Here is a 22184-nt window from a genome sequence, read left to right on the forward strand (position 1 = left end):
TGCAACAAAATTAAAATAAAAATCCAAAGAGATTCCCTTGATTTCAAAATGATGGAGAATGGAATGATTTTAATTATAAATAAAAAATATTCCCTTGATTTCATGCGAGTTGAGCTTTGACGTATTCGCCGTATATGGAATATTTAACTTAAGATTATGCTTCGAGGAATTTGATGACAACCTTTTTATAGGGACAAACATACAAACAGGTAAAATATATAAGCTTGTGTTCTTGGTTAAATATATCTTTATCATGGAAAACATATAAAATAAAATAAAGACTAGTACGATTTACAAAACATCTAATATTATATCAAATAAGTTGGACACATCTAATATATGGATACAGCGCTTCAACAAGAAAGTTTTCAAAAAAACGGATTAATTATATTTAAATTATTTACAAAAATATGGTACCTCTAGTGCTGTTTTTGCTGCTAGGGCTGGACGTTTCGGTTCGGTTCTTCGGAACCGGATCGAAACGAACCGAAAAAACGGTATTTTTTTCGATTCGAAACCGTTCTTAATTCCCGAACGGTACCATATTTAGAGAACCGAATTTTTTCAGAACCGAACCGAATCGAATCGAACTTTAAAAATTCCGAAAAACTGAATATTTTTAAAGAAAATCTATCCTTTTTTTAATAAAACCCGGAACCGAACCGAGCTGATACCGAAACCGAACCGAACTGAATACAATATAAAAACCGATTGGTACATATTTTATAAAACCGAAAGAACCGAACCGATCCATTCCCGTCTCGAATCTGAACGGTTTCCCGAAACGTCCACCCCTAATTTTTGCAGTGGATTATTTCTATATCATTGGGGAAAAAAATAAAATAAAGAAATGCGGAGTTGGTATACAAAGAGATTAAAGATTGAGTTTTTTTTTAATTAAAAAAAAGCCACGAGGGAATATATTAGGAAGCGGGAACAGGAATAATCCCAATCAGAGCATTACGGCATCTTGAGATTATTGTATTCTATTCAATACCAGAGATTTTTTGGATTCTTTTGGGATTTACTTTGTATCTTTATAATCCATATATATATATATATATATATATATATATATATGGTCCACAAGAGTTAAACATAAAGGTCTTTTTTATTAAAAGAAGAATACGAAACAAAGAGAAAGAGAACCGAAGTCCTATGCCCCATATTGACATGTGGGCATCTTCATCAAGACAAACATTTGGACCACTATATCTTTTGCCTAATATTCTTCGGTAACATCTGTCTGTATGCACGTATATAAATATACATTCCTTTTTCATAACTATAAGGAAAGAAACTAAACGAAACGAAATATATATATATATATATATATATATATATATTCATATAGTGTTTTGATTTATTTAATGCAACGGTCAAAAGAATCTCCTTTATTTGGACTGACCAAGCCATTAGATTAATGCAGGATGTATCGGCTCTGCATGCTAATTTACTACGGAGGCATTCACTGCATGACAGATACCATTTCTTCAGTTTATTATATATCAAACCTCTTTTCATTCCTTTGAAATCTATTAACCAAAGCCCCTACTCCTTTAGATCATTGGTGGTGAAGGAAACTTGCTGCGCAAGAAACATGTGAAAGTTTCCTAGCCCATGGTAGATTACTGTTTCACCACATATATATATATATATACACACACACAAAAATGAAGCTAAAATCCACCGGAAGAGCTTAATCTTCTTCAGAATCCTCCACTACCCGACTCCTCTTCCCTGTCCTGCTATTACAAACACCATTTTCCTCTTCTTCTTCTTGCCATTCATCTTCATCTGCTGCTACTGCACTGTCGGAATCCGGAACGTGTGCAGAAACAGGAGTAGCAGTTTGAGCTGACAATATCCTCTCAGACCCATCTCCCTCAGATTCTTGTTCCTCTGATCCGTTATGGGTACTGACCTCTGTCTGTAACTGGTTTGGTCCATCTTCTTCCGTCGCAACCTCAAGTATCTTGAAATCTCTGGCAGTGCTGCGCTTGGCGTGCCTCAGTAAATTGACTTTAGTTACTTTGCTTAGCTGAATAAGATACCTTTCGCAATCTTCTATTTGGAAAATCAAATCCGGGATGCATTTGTTCTCCCTTTTGATCTTGTTGATAATGCCCTTGGGCTTGGTGGCATTGGAATTGGTCTCCTGTTTATCCTGCATTATATAGATGCCATGTTTGTTATCATCCGTATGTAAGAAACAATAATTATTTTTTCAGATGCACGCTTTTACCCTTTGAGTTTCAGCCAAAAAGTCGTATAAAGGAACCGTGAACTGCCTGCAAGTTAGTTCCACCAGTTTCTGAAATTTAAGGCTTGGAAGGATTTGCCTGCAACCCTTTGCTGCAATCCTGAGTTTGGTGATCTGTGCTAATTGTTTGTAAAACCTCACTGCCAATCTGAGGAACTGCTCTGTTTGTGGGTCTGCGCATTACGCAAAACAAGGATCCACAAGCTCAGTTAAAGTAGCAAAGGACAGAAAGGGAGAAGTTTGTGAGAAGTGGCGAACTCACCCTTTAGGCTCATCAAGACGAAGCACGAGAGTACTCTTACAACTGACTCGGCCAATGAGTAAAGTGCTTCCTCAAAACCCAATCCAGAAATATGCTCTCCATCGCTACCGAAATTGATGTTGTTTTGAGTGACCACTGAGAAAGTTTTCAGCTTTTTTGTGGCCCAATCCATGTGGACTATTGCTGATTCAATGGATTGCAAAATGCAAGAGGTTACAGTAGCACTTGTAGACTGGTTTATGATTGGGAAAGACTCAGACACCTGCAGAGACTCAGTTTCCTCCAAACCGATTATGTTTTGTAGCTCCTTAGCCATTTCCTCAGCTATGGATAGATCGTAAGGAGACGTAGTTAAAGAGATAGCAAGTTTCACAACGCTCTTTGCAACAGACGTGTTAGTTGTTTCACAGCTTCTGCATATTTGAGTAGTCCATGATCCATGGCGGTCTCTGAATTTTCCTGGCAGAGATTTCCCAAGCATCAGCATTGTATCACAAAGAACCTGGACAGAGTAAATGAAATTATTCAATATGCACAAGCTGTGAAACAGACACAGCAGAAGTTTCTTTAAGTCGAGGAATATACCTCCACGCCATGAGAACTGGGAACTGCGAGAAGATCTAAGATCATCGGCTTCAAGATTTTCCCCATGAACATTTCTTTGCTCCTTATGAGTGGATCATCGATTTTTGAAGTTTCCTCACACCCATCATCCACACCACCATTGTCATTTACAGGCACTGCCAACAAATCTTCAAGCAAAGAATTCGAACCAGAGCCAATTGAACACATCGTAAGTAGTTCCTTCAAGCAAAGTAAGGCAAAATGCAGACACTGTTTTCTTTCTTCTGCATCTTTTCTTCCCTTTTTCTTCTGTTGGGTTGCTAAAACTTGCCCCTCCTTTAACAGATAGATCACTTTCAGTAATGGAGGACCCAGAATTCTAATGTCACCATAGACCAACTTTTTCAATGGATTTCCCTCCTTCATGCGAAGAGAAGATCTTATGTGTCCAAGGCAAACCTGCAATGTGAAAGAGAAAATCCGAGAAATGGATTTTTCTGTCTTGGCTGACGACGACTGACTACGATTCTGAGAATCAGGACGACTACTGATGCTTTCACCACTAGAGAGTTTCAACATGGTTAGAAATAGCTGATAGAGACTTGAAGTGGACAAAAAGGGCACTTTTAATTCATCAATCACTTTTGCATTTCCAAGATCAGAACTAGCCCAAATCCTCTTGCCACCAGCGCTCTGCTTAGATTTGTACATGTCTTTTTCCAGTGACTGATGAAGATCAATCAAATCAGCAATCTCCTTTTCGAGATCACCCTTTTTTCCTTCTAGTCCTTTCTCTAGTTCAGTGGCAATAGAATTCAGCAGAACCTCAAGGATTCCAGACAAAATCAAAGCACATGATTTCTTTTTATCTTCTTGAAGAGATGCTGATTCTACATCCTGAGACTGTTCAATGATATCTATAGTAGTGCAAGACAAACATAAAGATTAGCATGAAAATGCTGAAGAAAGGATATCTTTTCTCAAGAAAAAAAGAGGTGCTCCCAAAAACAGAACAATAGTTTGATTACTCAAATGCTCATTTTAGATTTCCTGGAGACAAAAATGCTCCTTTAGATTCAACAGCCACTATCTCCAATTTCAGTATTTTTCACTTATGGATCTAGACTAAGTCTAAAACGCGAACTCTACCAGACTGTACAAGAAAGGACATCAAATTCAACCTCAGGTCCTCATTGTTTGGTAGCCTGAGTCAGACAAGCAAACGTTGCTACAACAGAAAAAAAATGAATAGTCAAAATAAATTTGGATACACATGGTTTAATAACATACCTTCTATTTTCCCCTGCCGTAGGAGACTTCGGACCTTCAACAATGTGCTAGAGTATTCCTCGTGAGATGCATTTCTTCTCCCCTGCAGCCATCCAAAAATCATAACAAACACGTAAATTGCAAGTAGACTATATCATTTGTCAAACAACAAAAATTCTGTTCTGCAGCAGTAATACCTCGTTCTCCTGAGAAAGGGAGAAACCAAAGCATGGCCATGAGGCATCAGAAGGGCGATCTGAGCTGCTGAGTGGCTGGAGGATTAGAATCCAAGAGATACAAGAGAGAAGACTATCCACGGGCTCTTCAATGACAACTTTGGAACCTTCTGTTTTAATGCATGAAGCAAGTCCAAGATGGAAATCTATATCCTGCCAGCAAAGTTGTTGGTTTTACGACGTGTAAATTCGTGCCTATCAGCAATAATTTTTTTTTAGAAAAATCCTCAATAGTTCCTCCTGTCAATGGGTATAAACAGTCAAAAGAATTTGAAGATATGTAACTGTTTCTTTTATGTTGGAAAATTAGACTTAGGATGCATCCTCATTGTAATGACAGGATGAAGCATTTGATGCATACCTGTCTAAAGAAACGAAGAAAGTGGGGCAGAAGAAAATCCAACACCGATACTCCACTTGATGGATCGACTATGACCAACTCCAAAAGCCCATTATAAATTACATCTCTCACTTTTGCCTGCATAGGTGAAAAAATCTCTAAAAAGCCATTCAAAATCTCAGGGGAAAAGAGTTATTTCAGAATGATAAAGGATAAGAAGAAACACCTGCTGATAAAGACATCTTTGAAGCAAACCATTCAGTTCATTGAAGAGGCTTCTCTGCATAATACAGCTCATCTCAGCTTGCTGGCTGGAACTGGCCTGGCTTGATGAATCTTGGAAAGTAAATGAGCTCTCTTTCTTAAATTGCTTTTCTGCTAGTATAAGATTGATTATCGCATTTGCTGCTGAAACACGAACTGTCTCTTCTCGGCTGAACATAGCCTTACGAATCACCAAAATGCTATAGTCCTGCACAATTAGGTGTAAACCTTTCTAAGATGCTGGCATACTGGTTAATTTTTTTTTGGTCTCCAGTTTCAAAACTCCGAACAATGTAAACTTCTATGTCAGTCCCAGTTTCCATGATCTTAAAGTGAGTCAGGCATGTGGTGGAATGGTGGGGTGTGCAGAAGGGAGTGGAAACAAAGAGAAGATCCAGCAAAAATATTTACCTGAAGATCACGACTGAATTTGATTAACGGAATTACAGCAGTAACAAGACAACTGCTGATACTTCCCTCCATGTAAGTGAAATAATCCAACAACTCCTTGATATGGTGAACATATTCCAACATGGGATATGAATAGCTTCGGACAAGATAGCCTAGCAACCTGCACACTGAACTTCAGTGAAGCGAGAGAACAAGAATTGACAACCTTAGACATAAGAGTTAAACTCACCTCACTATTGGGATGCTCTTTTCACAGTTCAAGGAAAGGATACGAAACTTGCATTGTTCGATAATCTGTCAGGCACAAATCACTTGAAGATTATGACTACATTTTGAGTGAAACTCTCGTATAAGAGTTTAGTGCCAGTCAAAAGAGCATTAAAAAACTAAGGCATTCAACGACCAAACAAGTTGCTACCTCCTTTCTTGTCATATCATGAACTTCAAATACGGTTCCAAGAATCTGAATGCTTAGCTGCTCAAGACCCAGTACCCCATTAGAATCACCAAACTCCTTGCATCTGCCTTCTTCCACAGATTCTAGAAGCATAAAACCAAATTGGATGACACTGGGAATAACATGTTCCCTCCCGCAACTGCTCTCGCTGACCTATATAGGAAACTTCAAGAAATAATGGCATAATCATCTATGTCTTACCATGAAGGATATCATGGTATGGGAGACATGATAGGAAAACAAAAATAGCAAGCAGAGGAAAATACCGCTCTTAACAAAGATTGTTCTACCGATTTGAGATGCAATGAATACTCTTCCTTCAGCTCATCAGGTAGCCACTTGCAATCTCTGTGTATCATTGAGAGTACCATTGAATAAATTGTTGATCAAGAATCATCACAGTAACCTTCTTATGGCATTTAACAAAAACTATGAGAAAGATTCTACAAAAATGGCCTGAATGATTAAAATTCCAAGACAACATTATACAAGTAACTCGAGGCAAAGGCACACAACGAGGTTCTATCAGTGGTATTGTTAATGCCACTCGAATTGACAACTTTATGGCTGCATAGTAAAGCTCATACAAGCATAAAAGGAATCAACCCTTCTCGGGAGAAAAATGCTACGAAAAGCATACTAGAAAACACTAGGATTTCAAATCTCCACATGAAACAACAGGCAATAGCCAGTGGCAGAAAATATGAACCACCTACATGTCAAATTATGTGCAGTCTAGTGATCAGAACATATTTAGCCAAATGAATTACTTACTTGGAGAGTCCATAATCGATGTATGCTGTAAGCAAACCTGTTCTTAAAACCCCCAAGGAATTCTCACCAAATCTCCGAATCCTGGCGACGGACAGCAGAACTGCAAACGTAAAATGATTGAAAGCCCTAAGATTGGATTTCACTAACCTCACAACCTCTTGCCCCAGTGAAGGATCCTGCTTCACAGCAAAATTTACATGAAGAAGCACGGTACCCTCGACCTGTCTAACTATGGAGGTCCCTGTGGTCCCGGACTTGGACCCAAAAAACCCACAAATCCCTTCTATCACCTCCTTCTTGCAAAACCCTTTTGAAGCAAGAACCAACAACTGATACACAACAGAAGGCAAGTCTTGCAAGTCTATTCCCCTTATACCTTGAAACACCTTCTCCAGCAACTCACTCTTTCTTACCTTGTCCAGAAACGGCAACTCCTTCGCAAGGGAAACAACTTTGATCAACAACCCTTTCGACCATTCATTCTCGAGAACACGGTCTATCGCTGAATTCACGAAATCCACATCGCTTCTCACAAACTCATTCGGCTTTCGTAATATGTCAAAACACCCAGGCAATAAATCGAACAACTGAGCGTCGTCGACGCTTGTAACACTAGACAAATCCGATAAGATCGAATCAACGACGGATTGAAGATCCTTGACAGGTAAATATCGCAAAAGGGTATTGAATAGCTGAATCGTCTTGAGGGAATTCGAATCGCGGGGGATTTTCCCGGAATTGAAGAGCTGGGTGTACGAGAGAAGGAGCGAAGAGAGGAGAGACGAGAGAGAGGGGGTGGTCGGGGAGAGAGAGATCAGAGAGAGGAGAGAGACAACGTACTCCGACACAGATTTCGAAGGCGAGGGAGAAGACGAGCGAGATCGGAGGTAGGAAACGAGAGGGGCGTGGGAAGTAGGGGAGAGAAGGTAAGGAGGGAGAGAGAAGCCGGTCTGGGAATAGTGGTAGTGAGCTAAACGCACGATATCATCGTCGCTGAGAGGACGTTGCCCATTGCACACCTGGGGTTCTCCGGCGACTGAAGCGGCGGTCATGGCGGTGGCCGTCGTCCTTTCTGGCAGGATTCCACGTCTCGAGACCTTGAGAGATCCCTTTTAGAATTACAAACAAAAATGATTTATTTTTGCGCGGGAGAATTCTTTTTTGGGATGTAACTAAAATGGGCCTCAGGCCCATAATCATTAAAAATCCACCAACAAAAATGAAATTGGGTGGCCATATTTGGACTCCCCCAGGTTGCGTGGCCTGCTGCGTGTTGAACAACTTATAGCCTAATCCATTTACGTTAGGAAAAAAACTAAAATTTCTGAAATAAGAAAAGGCACAAGCATTTCTACTGTATTTTTATTTTATTTTATTTTTTAAAAGTTTTTTTTGTTACTTGTACTATTGTCAACCTAGGAGAAAAAGGTCAGTTTATTATTATTATTATTATTATTATTATTATTATTATTATTATTATTATTATTATTATTATTATTATTATTAGCTTTATAATGATCTTAATGGACATTTCTAGCTCTTCTACATAGTTTTAGTAAATCGTTATTATAATTTTTTTGGATATTCAGCCTAACAAAACCTTATTAGATTTGAAAAGTTTCTATTCGAGTTTAATTTTAATATCTCAATATATTATATGTAAAAATTAAAAATGTTTTGAATATGCAAATTTACTTTACTTAAATAATATTTAAGATCCGGTAACTTATTTCTCGTGAATCTACAAATCATCATGTATAGATAAAAGTATATTATAAGAACGACAGCTATAATCACCACGAAATTTGAATAATTATTACCAAAACCGTACACACAAAAAATGGTATGCCTGCCTGCATGAGAATGCGAACCAATTTTACGTAATAGATTTTAGTTCAATTTCTTTGCTGAATATATATTTGAGATATTCGAAATAATTTATCTAAATCCAATTTAATAGTCTGAATATTAAAACATGTATTTCGACTTATGCTTGAATTCTTTTAATTATCATAAATATTATAGATTGGATCAGTTGTGAAATGAAAATTAGATCTGCCATTAGAGAAAAGCCGGTGGCGATGGAGCAGTTCATGCTTGCCTGCCTGTCCATGCAAATTAATTAGCTATTTTTTGTATAATTTATATCTCAAGATCTTATAAAAATTACATGATTAAGACGACACTCTTTTATTTAATTACACGAAAGTGTTTTTTCTAATATTTTATTCATATTAGTATAGTTTGCATTAATTGATTGATTAAATTAAAATTTTCAACTAGTTCGTGGGTCGTGTCGTGTCGTGGCTTTGTCGTCTCCAGTTTCTCTCTCTAGTTTGTGTTCTTCAGAATAAGACAAAATGAATCTGAAGATCCCCATGTGCCTCTCTTCATATCCATCCAACGGCTTATATTGCAAGATCACGCTCAATGTAATATCCACCGTTGGATTCTGAGTCGTATCCCTAATGCTCTATTACCGTTAGGGCAAAAAGACAATAATAAAATACACTTGTCCCCATTGAAATATCAAATTCATGAAATATCAATCATACAAATATTTTCATTGTTTAATAACTTAGTATATAAATTAATTGCAACTAAATTAATCATTTTTATGTTTTCTTATTTTTTAGAACATTTATTCGCATAACTATCACTCTAAAAATATAGTTTAAACCCACTTTGTCAAAAAAAAAAGTTTAGACCCATATTCTTTTAAATATTAAACAAAAACCCTAATTATAAAGTTTTTATGTTAGTAGATATTTGAGATTAGTTCTAGTAAACAAGTAATCATTTGAATACTTTTTCTTTTACATAATTAAATATGACATGACAACACTTCTCTTTGTTATCTGCTATCCAACCTTGGATAATGTAGTGGTAAAAAAATATATAAAATATATTTTTATCTGGTGTGTTCAAATCAAAAAATGATGAGGGATATTCATCTAAATTTTGCCGATCATTTAAGAGATGTTATTGGACTAAAGAGTTTGGTAAATTTTCGAATTAAAAAAGAAACTTCTCTCGGTTGATAATTTGATAATGAAAATAAGATTCATATGGATGGGATTATATATATAATATTGACCACAAAACATGAAAATAGAATATAATTTCGAATTGCAAATTCTAATCCAAAAAATAAAAAAGAGAAATTGATGGGGTCATAAATAATTAATTATAAGAGATGTTTTTGAGCGAGACAAGACAATGATATTATTAATAAGCTCAAAAAGACATGAAATATTTACTGCTGTTTTGGACCACGTATTGTTCTTTGTCTACCTCTGTTTTGGCCCCATTCCAACACGTCTTTGAAATCTTACACATTTATTTTGATTTTTTTAATATTGGCTTTATTTTTATTTAAATAAAAATAACTTTTAAATATTTTTATGAAAATTAAATAGATCGATTATATCTACTTTGAATCATTTTATGGAAATTTAATGGACCCATTATGTCTATTCGTAGATTTAGATTATTAGAATTGTACCACGTATTTTTATTATTATTAAAATTAAAATAGATAATTTATTTTAATTTATATAAAATTAACGAAATTAGTATTAATTTATTTGTTTTTAATTTTGAATGAATTTAATGATTGAATTAAGAAAATTTAGTATTAATATTATGTGTAGTTCTAATAAAATTAAACTAATATTTTATATTTTTTATAATATTTCTGAATCCTTTCATAATCCCATCCATGTTTACATGTATATCAAGATTATTTATATATCTATATATGCAATGTTAGCACATTTGATGGTTTGGGTCTACATTGGGAAAGATGGCATTGTACTTTATTGGAAGCACTAAATAATAAAAAAATATATGATATTTCATGATTCTGAAAATACACCAATCATGGCAACCGTAATCTTTTTTCATAAATGATTATATGTATTTAATATTTATGGTCCCGCACCATCACATACAAACAAGTAAATAAATATGGAATTTCATACCAAAAAACAGTTTACATAATAAAAATATGGAACTTCGCTGTTTTCAGTGTTAAAATTTGAAAACAGTATTTAGTAATTTTTGAAAATGTTTTAAAATTTATAGGTTTTATAGTGCAGTCAATTTCATATTTGAATGAATGGTTAATGTATATCATTCATTCCAACCTACCAATGTACCTTTTTGTATTTAATTTAATTTTTATGGCTTGAATTTTGTAAATATCATTGGACCATTTTTTAAAAAAATAGAGAAATAATTTGACGGCACATCTAAATTGAATATCTAGTAATTCGGTTTCTTTTATGTAGATGGTAAAATAGATAACCAATAAAATAATATTTTTTGTCAATATATTGAAAAACAAACAATTAACTTAACCACTCACATATTAATTTAAATTTAAATTTTTACGCACTATACGTATTTAATACAGCCTTAAAACTAACAATAATTCGATGTTACCTTACATATTGGAATTAATATAGCAATTAATGTTAAGTCGGTCATTAATATATGTAATTAAGATTGATAATAAAGGGTAGAAAGCCACGTGGATGTCGGGTGAATAATCGACCAACTCATAACACGAAGAGATACAGATAAAGAAAGCGATGAGACACCCTTTTGGAAGATTTGAAGAAAAAAATTGAAGTAAAAAAAAAAAAAACGAGAAAGAAAGAGAGGGAGGGAGAGAGAGAGAGAGGTCAGTAATCCACGTGCACCTGGGAACTCGGCCCCTCTCTCTCTACAAACTCTGCACACCCATTCATCTTCGTTTCTTCAATTTTTCAATTCAACCTCAAGCAATCTCTCTCTCTCTCTCTCAAAAGAAGAGAAAAAGAAGCTAAAAGCTGAATCTTCGCCATTAGATGCCGTGAATCACACACAGGAAATCTCAAGAACCGAGATTTTAAGTTTTACCTGGAAGGAAAAAAAAAAGGTTAGAGTTGAAGAGTGAATAAAAAGACCGGAAACCAGAGGAGATAGCTCTGATTTGCTGCAATGGTGGAGCTCAAGGACCAGGAAATGGGTGATGGGATGCAATGCAGCAACCATCCTTACACCAAGAACCCAGGAGGGATCTGTGCTTTTTGTCTCCAAGAAAAGCTCGGAAAGTTGGTTTCTTCCTCTTTCCCTCTCCCCAGACAGCTCTCTTCCTCCTCCTCGTGTTCTCCCTCCTTCAGATCTGACAGCGTCGGCAGCAGTTCCTCCTCCTTCGCCGCAAATCTCTCTCTGTCTCTCTCAGTGGCAAAAGCTGCGAATAACACAGGAAAAGAAGGGTACTGTTACAATGGAAACAACCGTCGGAAGCAGTGCTTCCGCCGCCGGATCTCTGTCTCTCTCTCTCTCAGTTGCCGTAAAAGCCTCGAGCAACGCCGGAAACGAAGGATATTATTATAGTGGAAACAACGGCAGGGTCTCGCACAAACTCCCGTTTCTGCTGGCGAAGAAGAAGAAAATGATGTCTTCTTCGTCTCCGTTGGCCAATCGTACGGCTGATATCGCCTACAAGAGGAGCAAATCCACGACGACGCCGAGGACGGTGTACGGACAGGATTTTAGCCCGAGAAGACGAGGCGGGTTTTGGTCGTTTCTACATCTGTACTCTTCTAAACACCATAGCAGCAGCGGCAGCACAACGAACAGCAAGAAAGTTGAGAACATTCACCATTCAAGGGCAAGATCAACAACCACCAGCTTCAACAACAGCAGCAGCAGCAGCAACCAGAGTGAGAATGGACTGTCTAAATCGGACAAGAACGAGGTGAGGACGAATCAGGCAGAATCAGGGTCGTCGTCTTCTTCGTCTTCTTCGAAGAGGGTAGGTGGAGGGAGTGGTAACAGAAACGGAATTGATGTGATTGTGGAAGAAGATGGGAGTCCTAATGTCGTAGCTGCGGAAACACCAGCAAGTGTCAACAATGGAGGTGGTAACTCCTCGTTTGAGAGGAAAGTGTCGAGGTCCAGATCTATAGGGTGTGGAAGCAGAAGCTTCTCTGGTGATTTCTTTGAGAGAATCTCAAATGGGTTCGGCGATTGTACCCTGAGAAGGGTCGAGTCACAGAGAGAAGGAGTCAACAAAGCAAAGGTCAACAGTAGTAGTAGTAGCAATGGTGGTGGTGGTGGTGGTGCAGGGATGAGAGACATGGTGAGATGTGGTGGGATCTTTGGTGGGTTTATGATAATGACCTCATCATCTTCATCATCCTCATCCTCGTCATGGGTATCATCATCATCAGCTGACCATAACCTCCATCCTCACAATCATAATCATCATCATCATAATTTGGTGCATGGAAGGAACAGAAGCTGGGGATGGGCTTTTGCAAGCCCCATGAGAGCTTTCACCAGCACAAGCACCACTAAAGCTTCTTCTTCTTCTTCTGGTAAAGATGGCAAAAGCGGCCGTACAATTACAGACTCCACAAGCAAGAACACTACACCAAACTTGGATGCAATCCCTTCTTTGTTGGCCGTCAGAAGCTGAGAAGAAACCCATCAAGACTCCTGATCACTCTGCGATGCAAAATAAGTACTTTAATCCTGAAAAGAATACTTTAGTTTTCAATCTTTTTTATGTGTTTAATTTTTAGGTGTTCTTTTGTTCTTGAACATTGGATGATGATCTTTTGATTCCCGTTAGCATGTATTGCCACACTCTTTTCTTGTTCATCTCTTTGCTTTTGACTACTTGGTTCTCATCATCGTCATCACCATCACCATCACCATCTTCTCTTTGTGAACAAAGTTTCGATGCTTCAGGAGAATGGAGATGAATGAATCTCTTGGACATGAACTTAGGATGCTCGCTCATTTCTCTGTTTAGTGTTAGATGTCGATTCTTTAATCTTCTATAATTTTTGGGTTAATGGGTTTGGATTGATGTTTTTCCTTTTTACCAAATTTAGATGCTTGCTTGTTCCATGATGCAGAGCCAGATGTGTTGCTGAGTATTATAATGATATTTATACTCTCTGCAAAAACCAGTCAAAGGACCAGGGTTTGACTGATAAAGGTGTTACTAATAATATAACGAGGGCTCAAAAGGCACATGCCTTTGCACATGCACATGATTCCATGCCTTTGTTATCTAACTGCATGCAATGCCATCATGACCATCATCATGCTTGTCATCACCTAATCCTGTATTAAAGTTTCTTGCTTTTTATGCAAACAGACATGTTTGAATGATGTTGCCCTTGAGATGTCAAGCATGATCAGGACATGAGAACAAAAGATCGATCATATTGATCACCAAAAAAAAAAAAAAAGATTGTAGTATCCTTGTCATCATATACTACAAACTATACATTACATACATAATGTGATATATATATATATATATATATATATATATATATATAATTACGGCAATCAAAATCTTAACGTTGTGTTTGTCGTTTTCTGATGAAGGATAATCCAAGATGGGACTCGAACTCATGATATGTGTTTGTCGTCATTTGGGGTTCAATGCAACACTTGAAATGGCAAGAGGGCCAAGACAATAAAAGAAGATTTGGATGATATTGATCATCACTAGATATAACCCAAGGTGTGGTTAGATCAAGAAAAATATTTGATGTGTGGGAGGACATTGTGGTCCAATCCAATTGAGATGAGACTGCAAAGAGACAAGGGGAAAATGCTGTCTTCTGACTTGCCCTATCTATTTTACAAATAAAAAATTTAGCTTATCACAATTTATTTTATTTTATTTTATATATTTCCATTTTTCCATTTGGACCCATCTTGGACTTTTCGTACATAATATTCCAAAATATGTATAATGGATTTCTTTTAGATGTGAAAAAGGATAGTTTTGCACTATGGTTTGGGCACATAGGAACCAACTAGGGCTCAGCAAATTCCTAATTTGGTATTTGATTTTTTATATTCAATTCATTTTCAATTAATTTAATATTAATAAAATCATGTCTAAAAATATTTTTGAATTGAACTCAATTCAGATATAGCTATATATTGATTGGTTTAATTTTTATATCTGAACCAAAATATTCCAACATATCTACTGCCTTATTAGTTTTGTAATAATCTAATTAAAAAAATTTATAGAATAATCTTTGAAATCAATAAGAAGTGTTCTCAACATATAAAATTTAGATATCTATAAATTTAATAAGATTAATCAAATATCCTATAAAATTCTATAAGATTAGTTAGAGTAATAAAAAAAATTTGGTAATATGCATGCCAAAAAAAACACAAATGGAGAAAACTAAGAGTAAAGCCCAAATAAACACTTGTGTACTTGATATAATCTTTAGATAATTATTCTCTAGTTTGCTCAGAAGACATGGCAGAAGGGAACCACGGATCTAATTAATATAATTTAATACGGTAGATATTTGTATCCAACATTTAATGATATTTTGTAATAAAAGAACGATGTGTCTCATCATTTAAATTGAGATGGGTCGTCAAATCGACCCACTCAATCTCTGCACGAGTTTATCTTCTTTGTACCGTATCCTACAAAGTCCACACATGCACATGCCCATAAATTGCCATGACCCGCACAAAACTATTGAAAGTGAAACGGCATCTCATTCTTGCTTGCCTGCAGGGTCCACCAGAACTGCATGCCGCTTTTACCCAAGTTTCCTGGAGACACCGTGTCGTTTCAGTCAATCCGGATAGACATGCAAGCCGTTTAGAGGGGGTTCGCAGAAGAAAGGGCAGCACTGAAATCCCCCTTGCAGCAACTTCAACATGAGGATCTCATTCTATCTTATATCAATGCGCACTAGGGAAAATTTTGGTAAACCAAAACCATTACAAAGGGAGTTTCATCATCATCGTTGAACATATGATCGTTCAACGAGTTCTTGAATTCCCCGGGCTGACGGTCCTTAACTCTGATCACTATGTGTTCACGGTAGTATAGACAGTTTGCTTGCGTTGGTTAGAAGAAAAGCCAAAGTGTACTTTACTTGATTTCAATTGTATCGCCTTCCCATGTCCACGGTTCTTGAAAACAAACTACTTGGATAATCGATTATAGATCGATCTCCGAGCCCGCATTCTTGAGAGGTCAATGATTCAGCCACTTCCTTCAACGACAGAGATACCCATCAGAAAATCTCTCGACTTTCTTCAAGACATCTATGATGAAAACACTCTTCACAGGCTATAAAATTAAAGTAAGCCCGAGAAGCATAGAGATATTGATAACATTTTCTGCAAGAAACTAGAGATCTTTACGGCGAGTTCTTATGCACCATACTTCAAGAAGGCGTTTGAGCATTTTCTGTATATATACAGGAGGAAGAGGAGTGATTTCAAGGAATGGAAAAGAACCTGAACCTGACAAAAGATGACCAAGCAATGTGTGTAGATAGAGGAACCAGGTCAATGATATGATGCGATCACTTTTGTTTTCCATACACCTATCTGTAAATTCCGACAGAAACCAAATAAGAGAGGGGCAAAATACGGGAGGAAGGTGAGATAGAAACCAAAAAGGTCCATGAACAAGAACCCTTGAACTGATTCCTTAAAGTACCTTCCTTTACGCACTCTTTCTTCGAGCAAAAGCATTTGACGTATAGATTTGCGGAACAAGAACATCATTGGCCTACCAATTTGCACCATTTATGCAGCAGCTGATTTCAGTACAGACTTCAAAGCTCCTAACTTCGTCCTATGAAAATTAAGTTCAAGCTCCAACTTACTGTTTTGGAGATATCTCTGGCCAGCTGTGTGAGTGGATGCCACCGGGAAATTTTTTCTCCTGTAAAACAAATTGGTGTTTCTCCGGAGAAATCTCGTGTGTTCTTCTTCTCCGAGGTTGCCTGCGTTCATGGCGGCAATGGGCAATTTCTGTAAGTTGTTATGAACCCAAAGGGTTTATAAAGCTTGAGCTCGCTAGGCCCATAGCGGAAATTAAAAAAAAACAGAGAGAGAGAGAGAGAGAACAATGAAAACGCTGTCCTTTAGATGACGCGAACTATTTTTCTGCGGTTTCTTTCGCCGATTCCGAGAAGGCGTTGTTTCACGTCGAGAATCTGGCCGGAGGAAGATAACTACGTCACAATTCTGCGGCGGTGCGCAGAGACAGGCGATTTGTGCGGCGGACGAGTTCTTCACGGTAAGTTCATTAAAGGGTTTCTTCCCTTCTCGCTTTTCGTACGGAACCATTTGATCAACGTGTACGTGAAATGTGGTGATCTGATTTGCGGGAGGAAACTGTTCGACGAAATGTCTGAGAGAAACGTGGTTACTTGGTCTGCCATTATCAATGGTTATGTTCGAAACGGGCGTGCCCGTGAAGCCCTTTTGTTCTTTTCGGACATGTTACGTGATGATACTTCTAAACCTAACGAGTTCACTCTGGTTAGTGTGCTTCAAGCTTGCTCTCTCTTGGAAGATTTGATTCAGGCATACCAAGTCTATGGTTTGATTGTTCGGTTGGGATTTGAGTCGAATATATTCCTCGTGAATGCCTTTTTGACAGCTCTTATCAGGCATGGCAAGCTGGAGGAGGGTCTTGAGGTTTTTGAGCAATGTCCTGGTAAAGACATAGTGACATGGAATGCAGTGATGGCTGGCTATATGCAGCATTCTGTAGAAGAGGTTCCATGGTTTTGGTACCGGATGACGTGTGAAGAGAGTAATGTCAAGCCAGATAACTTCACATTTGCCAGTGTTCTTACAGGGTTAGCAGCCCTTTCTGATCTACAAATGGGGCTACAAGTACATGCCCAGCTTGTTAAGCTAGGTCATGGGTCTGAAATCTCTGTTGGAAATGCTTTGACTGATATGTACATAAAGAATCAAAGACCGATCGATGGGTTTAGAGCTTTTGAGGAGATGCCTGAAAGAAATGTTTGCTCGTGGACTCAGATTGCTGCCGGGTGTCTGCAATGCGAGGAACCTGGCAAGGCGCTTGAAGTTATTTCGGAAATGAAGCAGGCGGGTGTAAGGCTTAACAGGTTCACTCTGGCTACCGCTCTAAATGCCTGTGCAAGTTTAGCCTCTTTAGAGGAGGGGAGGAAATTTCATGGACTAAGGATAAAACTAGGGAACAATGAGGTTGATGTCTGTGTGGACAATGCATTGCTGGATATGTACGCAAAATCTGGGTGCATGGAAGGTGCATGGACCATTTTCAGATCTATGGAAGATCACAACACAATTTCATGGACCACGATGATAATGGGTTGTGCTCAGAATGGCCAGGCTAGAGAGGGGCTTGAGATCTTTGAGGAGATGAAGCAGAGGGGTACGCAGCCAAATTACGTAACCTTTATCTGTGTTCTTTATGCTTGTTGCCAGGGAGGGTTTACAGAAGAGGGCTGGGAATATTTCGCTTCCATGACCAAGCATGGTGTTACTCCTGGAGATGATCATTATGTATGCATGGTGAATTTGTTCGGGCGAGCTGGTAAGATAAAGGAAGCCGAGGAACTGATTTTGGGAATGCCATTTCAGGCAAGTGGGATGGTGTGGCAAGCTCTGCTCGGTGCCTGTCTCGTTCATGGAGATCTGGAGACAGGAAGGAGAGCGGCAAGTAAAGCCATGACTTTGGAGAAAAGGGACTCTTCAAGTTATGTGCTCTTGTCAAACATGTTTGCCAGCATGTGCAGTTGGGATAATGTGGGGACTTTGAGAGATTTGATGGAGACAACCAATGTCAAGAAAGTGCCTGGAACCAGTTGGGTTTGATGGTTCTTGCATGTATGATAGTGATGATATTATCAAAACCTTGATGATATCTTTGGTCAGTTGTGGAGAGCTTTTAGTGTATCTCATTGTTCAAACCATTCAAAATTTCAAAGGTACGCACACATGGGTTCTGTGAAAATTGCAATCCTTCATGTATTTTTTTTTTCTTATTAGCAGCACATATAGGCATCGTGATATTGAGTATAAACAAGAGGTGGATCTTTGTCCTCTCACTATCTTTTGTTATCATCTCCAAAGACTAGAAATGATTGTCATTCATACGCGCTCTGACTATCGATCGCTTGATCTCTTGGACCGTCTTTCATGCAGCACCAAAGCCGCCGAAAAAATCAAAGTCCGGCATGAAGTCCCTCCATGGCTCCTAAGCTTCTACTTTCAGCTGTATATCCTGTTCGAATCAAAGACCATTACACCAATGGTCACTGCAATGAACCATGGAAATAAAAAAAAAGAAGAAGCAATATCTGTACATTACATGAGTAGAAGTTGAAACAATGGGTTTCTCAGGTCGGATAATTGTGAAGGTGTTGGGTTCATATGCGTATGGAAAATCTTACAATAGTTATGAGACATGAAAATATCTTGTGTTGCATATGTTTATGCCCATCCCATGTTATGCTCTCCAACAACATGCAACCGGGTTTATTTGAAACAACGGAATATAGTATGTTCTCATGTAAGGTAGCCAGAGTGATGACAGACAACAGGCTAAACAAGGAACAAAAGGTAGAAGAAGCGGCGTGGGGTTGACAACTTCTTGTTCCACCGCCGTTTCTGGAGTTGGATGCGGCAAGAATGGAAAAGAAATTTCCTGTAGTCCTTAATCACGTTATCCTCGATGCTGGCTCGAGCAGAGCTACCCAGTGGAAACTTCTCATCAAAGGAAGGTGATTTGACATAAAAGCTGATCCCAAGATTCTGGGTTGTCTTTGGGATCTGATAAGACATGTTCTTGTGCAGCGAGTAGTCGGGTACGGAGAAAGGTAGATAAGCCAGAGAGAAAACCAGCAAGAACGGTAGTATCTGAAGAATCGTTAAACGACTAGGTCCACCCCCGTTAGGCTCCTCCTGTCGGGGTTGGTTACGTGTCTGTCTAGTTCTATAGGCATGAGATTCACGGAACATGTCTCCTTGACCGAAAAATGCCCTGAATATCTCATCAGGAATGAAATCATCTTCAAAGAAGGCCTTTTGCGTATATGTCCTCTTCCTCGGCCTACTATGATATTGCCCCTGGACATGATCAAACTCATCAACAAGATCGACCTGATCATACTGCCTCCTCGAGTTTCCATCGCTCAAACATGTAAATGCCTTTGAAACTTTCTTAAAAGCTTCCTCAGAACCAGGTGCCTTGTTCTTATCGGGGTGAACTTTCAACGACAATTTCCTGTAAGCTTTCCTGATCTCATCAACCGAACAACTCTTCTCCACGCCCAAAATCTTATAGTAATCGTTGTTCCTTCTTATGTGCCTAATCAACTCGACATTTTCCTTGGTATAATCCCTTTTCCGGTCGACCTTCCCGACACTTTCTGGACTTTTCTGTCGAGGAGAGTGCATTGAAACGGAATCAAGCTTCTCACAGGCAGACACAAGCTCATCAGCAGATAAACTCGGGTAAAGTCGCTTAGCCATGTTGATAAATTTCACGGCTCGTCCTTTATAACCAGAGGCAATGGCATCTTTCGCGATTCTCAGACACCTTAAGGCTTCATCCTTATTACCATCCATTGTTCTTTGGACCCCTAGTTCTGCAATTTCGACATAAACACTACCAAAAAAAAGCCTTGTCCACCCTACAATTCAATTCCTCATCCTCCACGAAATCTACAGAGAACGGGAAATCAACCCATTACATACTGAATCGAATCGGAATTAGGGTTTCCCTTCAAAATTCAGAATATATTTACCACAGAGAAAGATGGAAACTAGATGATCATAGTTCAAACGGACGAGAACAAAGAATCGAGGTCCCGAACAGGAAAAGTCTCGAGAGCGCACAGACCAAAGAAGAGAAAATTGGTGATGAAGAATTGCTTTAGATGACAGGTGACAGTGAACATACCAGAGTCAGACGCCGATATCCGCCATGGGAGAGGGGAGGAGAAGCCGGTGAGGAAAGGGTTTGGGATTTTGATTCTTTGCTTCTTCGTGGGGAAGAGAGGTGCAGGAGACGAACAAGGAATCAGCGCAGACAAAAATAAAAGTGGATTTAATCAAAGATTAACCACAGGGGTTTCATCGAGGCAAAAAGACGAGTATACCCTTAATACGCCAATTCCAAAACTTTTAAGAAAGTATATGAACTTTCTATACTCTTAATGAATTTCACGAAAAAAATTAAACAAAATTTTACGAAAATTGGAATTAAAATAAAACAGTTAAATATGGATTTGACAATTTGTGGTCCGAGTTGGAAAAGTTAAAAAAAGCAGCCCCTTTTCTGTAAATTTTATATTCCGGAGATATTTTTCTCCTCCCTCCACACACTATATAAACCCTTCTATACCCGCCGCCCCAATCCCTCCCTCGTCGCTCTTTCTCGCTTCTGGTCACTGTTCTTGAGTTTCATCCTTTTTGCTGATCGGACTCAGAGAGTGACCAGAAGCAATCATGTTGGTTTACCAGGATCTCCTCACCGGTAATTCTCCTTCCTTTTCATGCTCTTATCGATTATTCTAAGTTTCGATTTGGTTCATGATCGAAGCTGTCATGAATCTGATGTTTATCGTATGTTTTCGTGCGTTTCGTTTGGTTCGTTTGAGATTTTGGGGAAATTCATGTAAATATTCTTAAGTTGACGTCGTTGCATGCTCTGTCGATGATCAATTTGCTGTATTGCTATATGTATTGGGAGTAAGGTCTGATTCCTGCGTTGTCGATTGTGTTCAAATTACTCTATTTATTTTTCTATTCTCGTTTGTTTTTGTTTAGATTTGCTTCAAAGTTTTGAGTTATTTTGCTCTCATAATTTCAGGTGATGAGCTTCTCTCTGACTCCTTTCCTTACAAGGAAACCGAGAATGGAATCCTTTGGGAGGTCGAGGGAAAGGTTTGTCGACTTTTTTTTTTTTAATTTCTCCTTCAAAGCACACACCTTTGTTTTTGTGTGTGTGTGGTTATTTGGATTCTGTTTGGTAACGTGATGGTTTGGTCTTGCATTCAGTGGGTTGTTCAAGGAGCTATTGAGGTGGATATTGGTGCTAATCCTTCAGCAGAAGGTGGGGATGAGGATGAGGGTGTTGATGATCAGGCTGTCAAGGTTGTTGACATTGTCGATACCTTCAGGCTACAGGTTAGTTTTACTCCATTAAATACATCTTGCCCTGAGTTTTGATCAAGAGGTGTCTTTTATCGCCTTTCTGAATTGTGATCGATGATCATGAGGTTAATATTGTGTATGTTCCTTCATTCATTGCGTTGATTAAGTCACTGAGATTGTTGTTCTGTCATTCCCTTGCAGGAGCAACCCGCTTTTGACAAGAAGCAATTCGTTGCATACGTCAAGAAATACATCAAGCTCTTGTCCGCCAAGCTGGACACCGAGCAACAGGAGAAGTTCAAGAAGAACATAGAGGGAGCGACCAAGTTCTTGCTGTCTAAGCTAAGCGATCTCCAATTGTAAGAACCCGCTTGCTTGTTCTCTTTCCC

At 38.3% G+C, this 22184-nt stretch overlaps 5 protein-coding genes and 1 long non-coding RNA gene across 14 annotated transcripts in view; 3 read left to right on the forward strand and 3 right to left on the reverse strand.

Moving 5' to 3' along the window:
• Window positions 1–1574: 1574 nt before the first annotated feature.
• Window positions 1575–7919, reverse strand: LOC104827336 (Fanconi anemia group I protein). The gene is made up of 13 exons (XM_010560505.2): window positions 6841–7919; window positions 6333–6414; window positions 6028–6219; window positions 5839–5903; window positions 5610–5769; window positions 5161–5406; window positions 4956–5072; window positions 4556–4747; window positions 4380–4461; window positions 3111–4006; window positions 2526–3027; window positions 2246–2436; window positions 1575–2167 (listed from the first exon to the last, which is right to left on the reverse strand). The coding sequence occupies exons 1-13, from the start codon at window positions 7890–7892 to the stop codon at window positions 1700–1702; spliced, it is 4245 nt and encodes a 1414-aa protein (XP_010558807.1). The 5' UTR covers window positions 7893–7919; the 3' UTR covers window positions 1575–1699.
• Window positions 7920–11472: 3553 nt separating this feature from the next.
• On the forward strand, window positions 11473–13515 carry LOC104827338 (uncharacterized protein DDB_G0271670). 3 transcript variants are annotated; one of them, XM_010560508.2, is made up of 2 exons: window positions 11473–12104; window positions 12241–13515. In XM_010560508.2, exons 1-2 carry the CDS (start codon window positions 11827–11829, stop codon window positions 13310–13312), a joined length of 1350 nt encoding a protein of 449 aa, XP_010558810.1. In that variant the 5' UTR covers window positions 11473–11826; the 3' UTR covers window positions 13313–13515. The 3 variants fall into 3 exon arrangements, with proteins under 3 accessions (XP_010558810.1, XP_010558808.1, XP_010558809.1); XM_010560506.1 differs by having other exon boundaries at window positions 11474–12023; window positions 12133–13515; XM_010560507.1 differs by having other exon boundaries at window positions 11474–12017; window positions 12127–13515.
• A 1624-nt stretch (window positions 13516–15139) lies between these two features.
• Window positions 15140–16851, reverse strand: LOC104827341. Of its 4 annotated transcripts, XR_002024642.1 has the most exons (5): window positions 16762–16851; window positions 16518–16637; window positions 16349–16420; window positions 16150–16236; window positions 15141–15896 (listed from the first exon to the last, which is right to left on the reverse strand). It is a non-coding gene; the product is annotated as an uncharacterized LOC104827341 (long non-coding RNA). The 4 variants fall into 4 exon arrangements; XR_773909.1 differs by lacking the exon at window positions 16762–16851 and having other exon boundaries at window positions 15140–15892; window positions 16144–16236; window positions 16518–16610; XR_773908.1 differs by lacking the exon at window positions 16762–16851 and having other exon boundaries at window positions 15140–15896; window positions 16144–16236; window positions 16518–16610.
• LOC104827340 (pentatricopeptide repeat-containing protein At2g03880, mitochondrial-like) lies at window positions 16766–18532 on the forward strand. 2 transcript variants are annotated; one of them, XM_019204171.1, is made up of 2 exons: window positions 16766–16933; window positions 17300–18532. In XM_019204171.1, the coding sequence occupies exons 1-2, from the start codon at window positions 16783–16785 to the stop codon at window positions 18508–18510; spliced, it is 1362 nt and encodes a 453-aa protein (XP_019059716.1). In that variant the 5' UTR covers window positions 16766–16782; the 3' UTR covers window positions 18511–18532. The 2 variants fall into 2 exon arrangements, with proteins under 2 accessions (XP_019059716.1, XP_019059717.1); XM_019204172.1 differs by lacking the exon at window positions 16766–16933 and adding an exon at window positions 17101–17178.
• A 106-nt stretch (window positions 18533–18638) lies between these two features.
• Window positions 18639–20731, reverse strand: LOC104827339 (chaperone protein dnaJ 49-like). 3 transcript variants are annotated; one of them, XR_773906.1, is made up of 3 exons: window positions 20600–20731; window positions 19089–20361; window positions 18639–18919 (listed from the first exon to the last, which is right to left on the reverse strand). XR_773906.1 is itself a non-coding variant. In XM_010560510.1 (2 exons), exon 2 carries the CDS (start codon window positions 20263–20265, stop codon window positions 19240–19242), a length of 1026 nt encoding a protein of 341 aa, XP_010558812.1. In that variant the 5' UTR covers window positions 20266–20361; window positions 20600–20731; the 3' UTR covers window positions 18973–19239. The 3 variants fall into 3 exon arrangements, 1 of the variants encoding a protein (XP_010558812.1); XR_773905.1 differs by having other exon boundaries at window positions 19007–20361; XM_010560510.1 differs by lacking the exon at window positions 18639–18919 and having other exon boundaries at window positions 18973–20361.
• Window positions 20732–21042: 311 nt separating this feature from the next.
• The window catches only part of LOC104827342 (translationally-controlled tumor protein homolog), a 2085-nt gene continuing 943 nt past the window's right edge, over window positions 21043–22184 (forward strand). The window contains exons 1-4 of the mRNA XM_010560512.1: window positions 21043–21175; window positions 21512–21585; window positions 21700–21828; window positions 21997–22154. Coding sequence (XP_010558814.1) covers window positions 21148–21175; window positions 21512–21585; window positions 21700–21828; window positions 21997–22154 — 389 coding nt within the window. The 5' untranslated portion in view covers window positions 21043–21147. The remainder of the gene's footprint in view (window positions 21176–21511; window positions 21586–21699; window positions 21829–21996; window positions 22155–22184) is intronic.

Source organism: Tarenaya hassleriana, unplaced genomic scaffold (genome assembly GCF_000463585.1).
Source record: "Tarenaya hassleriana unplaced genomic scaffold, ASM46358v1 Cleome5, whole genome shotgun sequence".
Taxonomy (NCBI): Eukaryota; Viridiplantae; Streptophyta; class Magnoliopsida; order Brassicales; family Cleomaceae; genus Tarenaya; species Tarenaya hassleriana.

Coding starts and splice junctions, on each gene's coding strand:
- LOC104827339 (XM_010560510.1), bottom strand. CDS start 20,265: ATGGATGGTAATAAGGATGAAGCCTTAAGGTGTCTGAGAATCGCGAAA.
- LOC104827340 (XM_019204171.1), top strand. CDS start 16,783: ATGACGCGAACTATTTTTCTGCGGTTTCTTTCGCCGATTCCGAGAAGG. Junction 16,934..17,299: donor CGGCGGACGAGTTCTTCACG/GTAAGTTCATTA, acceptor CCTTTTTGACAG/CTCTTATCAGGCATGGCAAG.
- LOC104827338 (XM_010560506.1), top strand. CDS start 11,827: ATGGTGGAGCTCAAGGACCAGGAAATGGGTGATGGGATGCAATGCAGC. Junction 12,024..12,132: donor TTCAGATCTGACAGCGTCGG/CAGCAGTTCCTC, acceptor AACAACCGTCGG/AAGCAGTGCTTCCGCCGCCG.
- LOC104827336 (XM_010560505.2), bottom strand. CDS start 7,892: ATGACCGCCGCTTCAGTCGCCGGAGAACCCCAGGTGTGCAATGGGCAA. Junction 6,220..6,332: donor AACAATCTTTGTTAAGAGCG/GTATTTTCCTCT, acceptor TTTCCTATATAG/GTCAGCGAGAGCAGTTGCGG. Junction 2,168..2,245: donor TTTTGGCTGAAACTCAAAGG/GTAAAAGCGTGC, acceptor TATATAATGCAG/GATAAACAGGAGACCAATTC.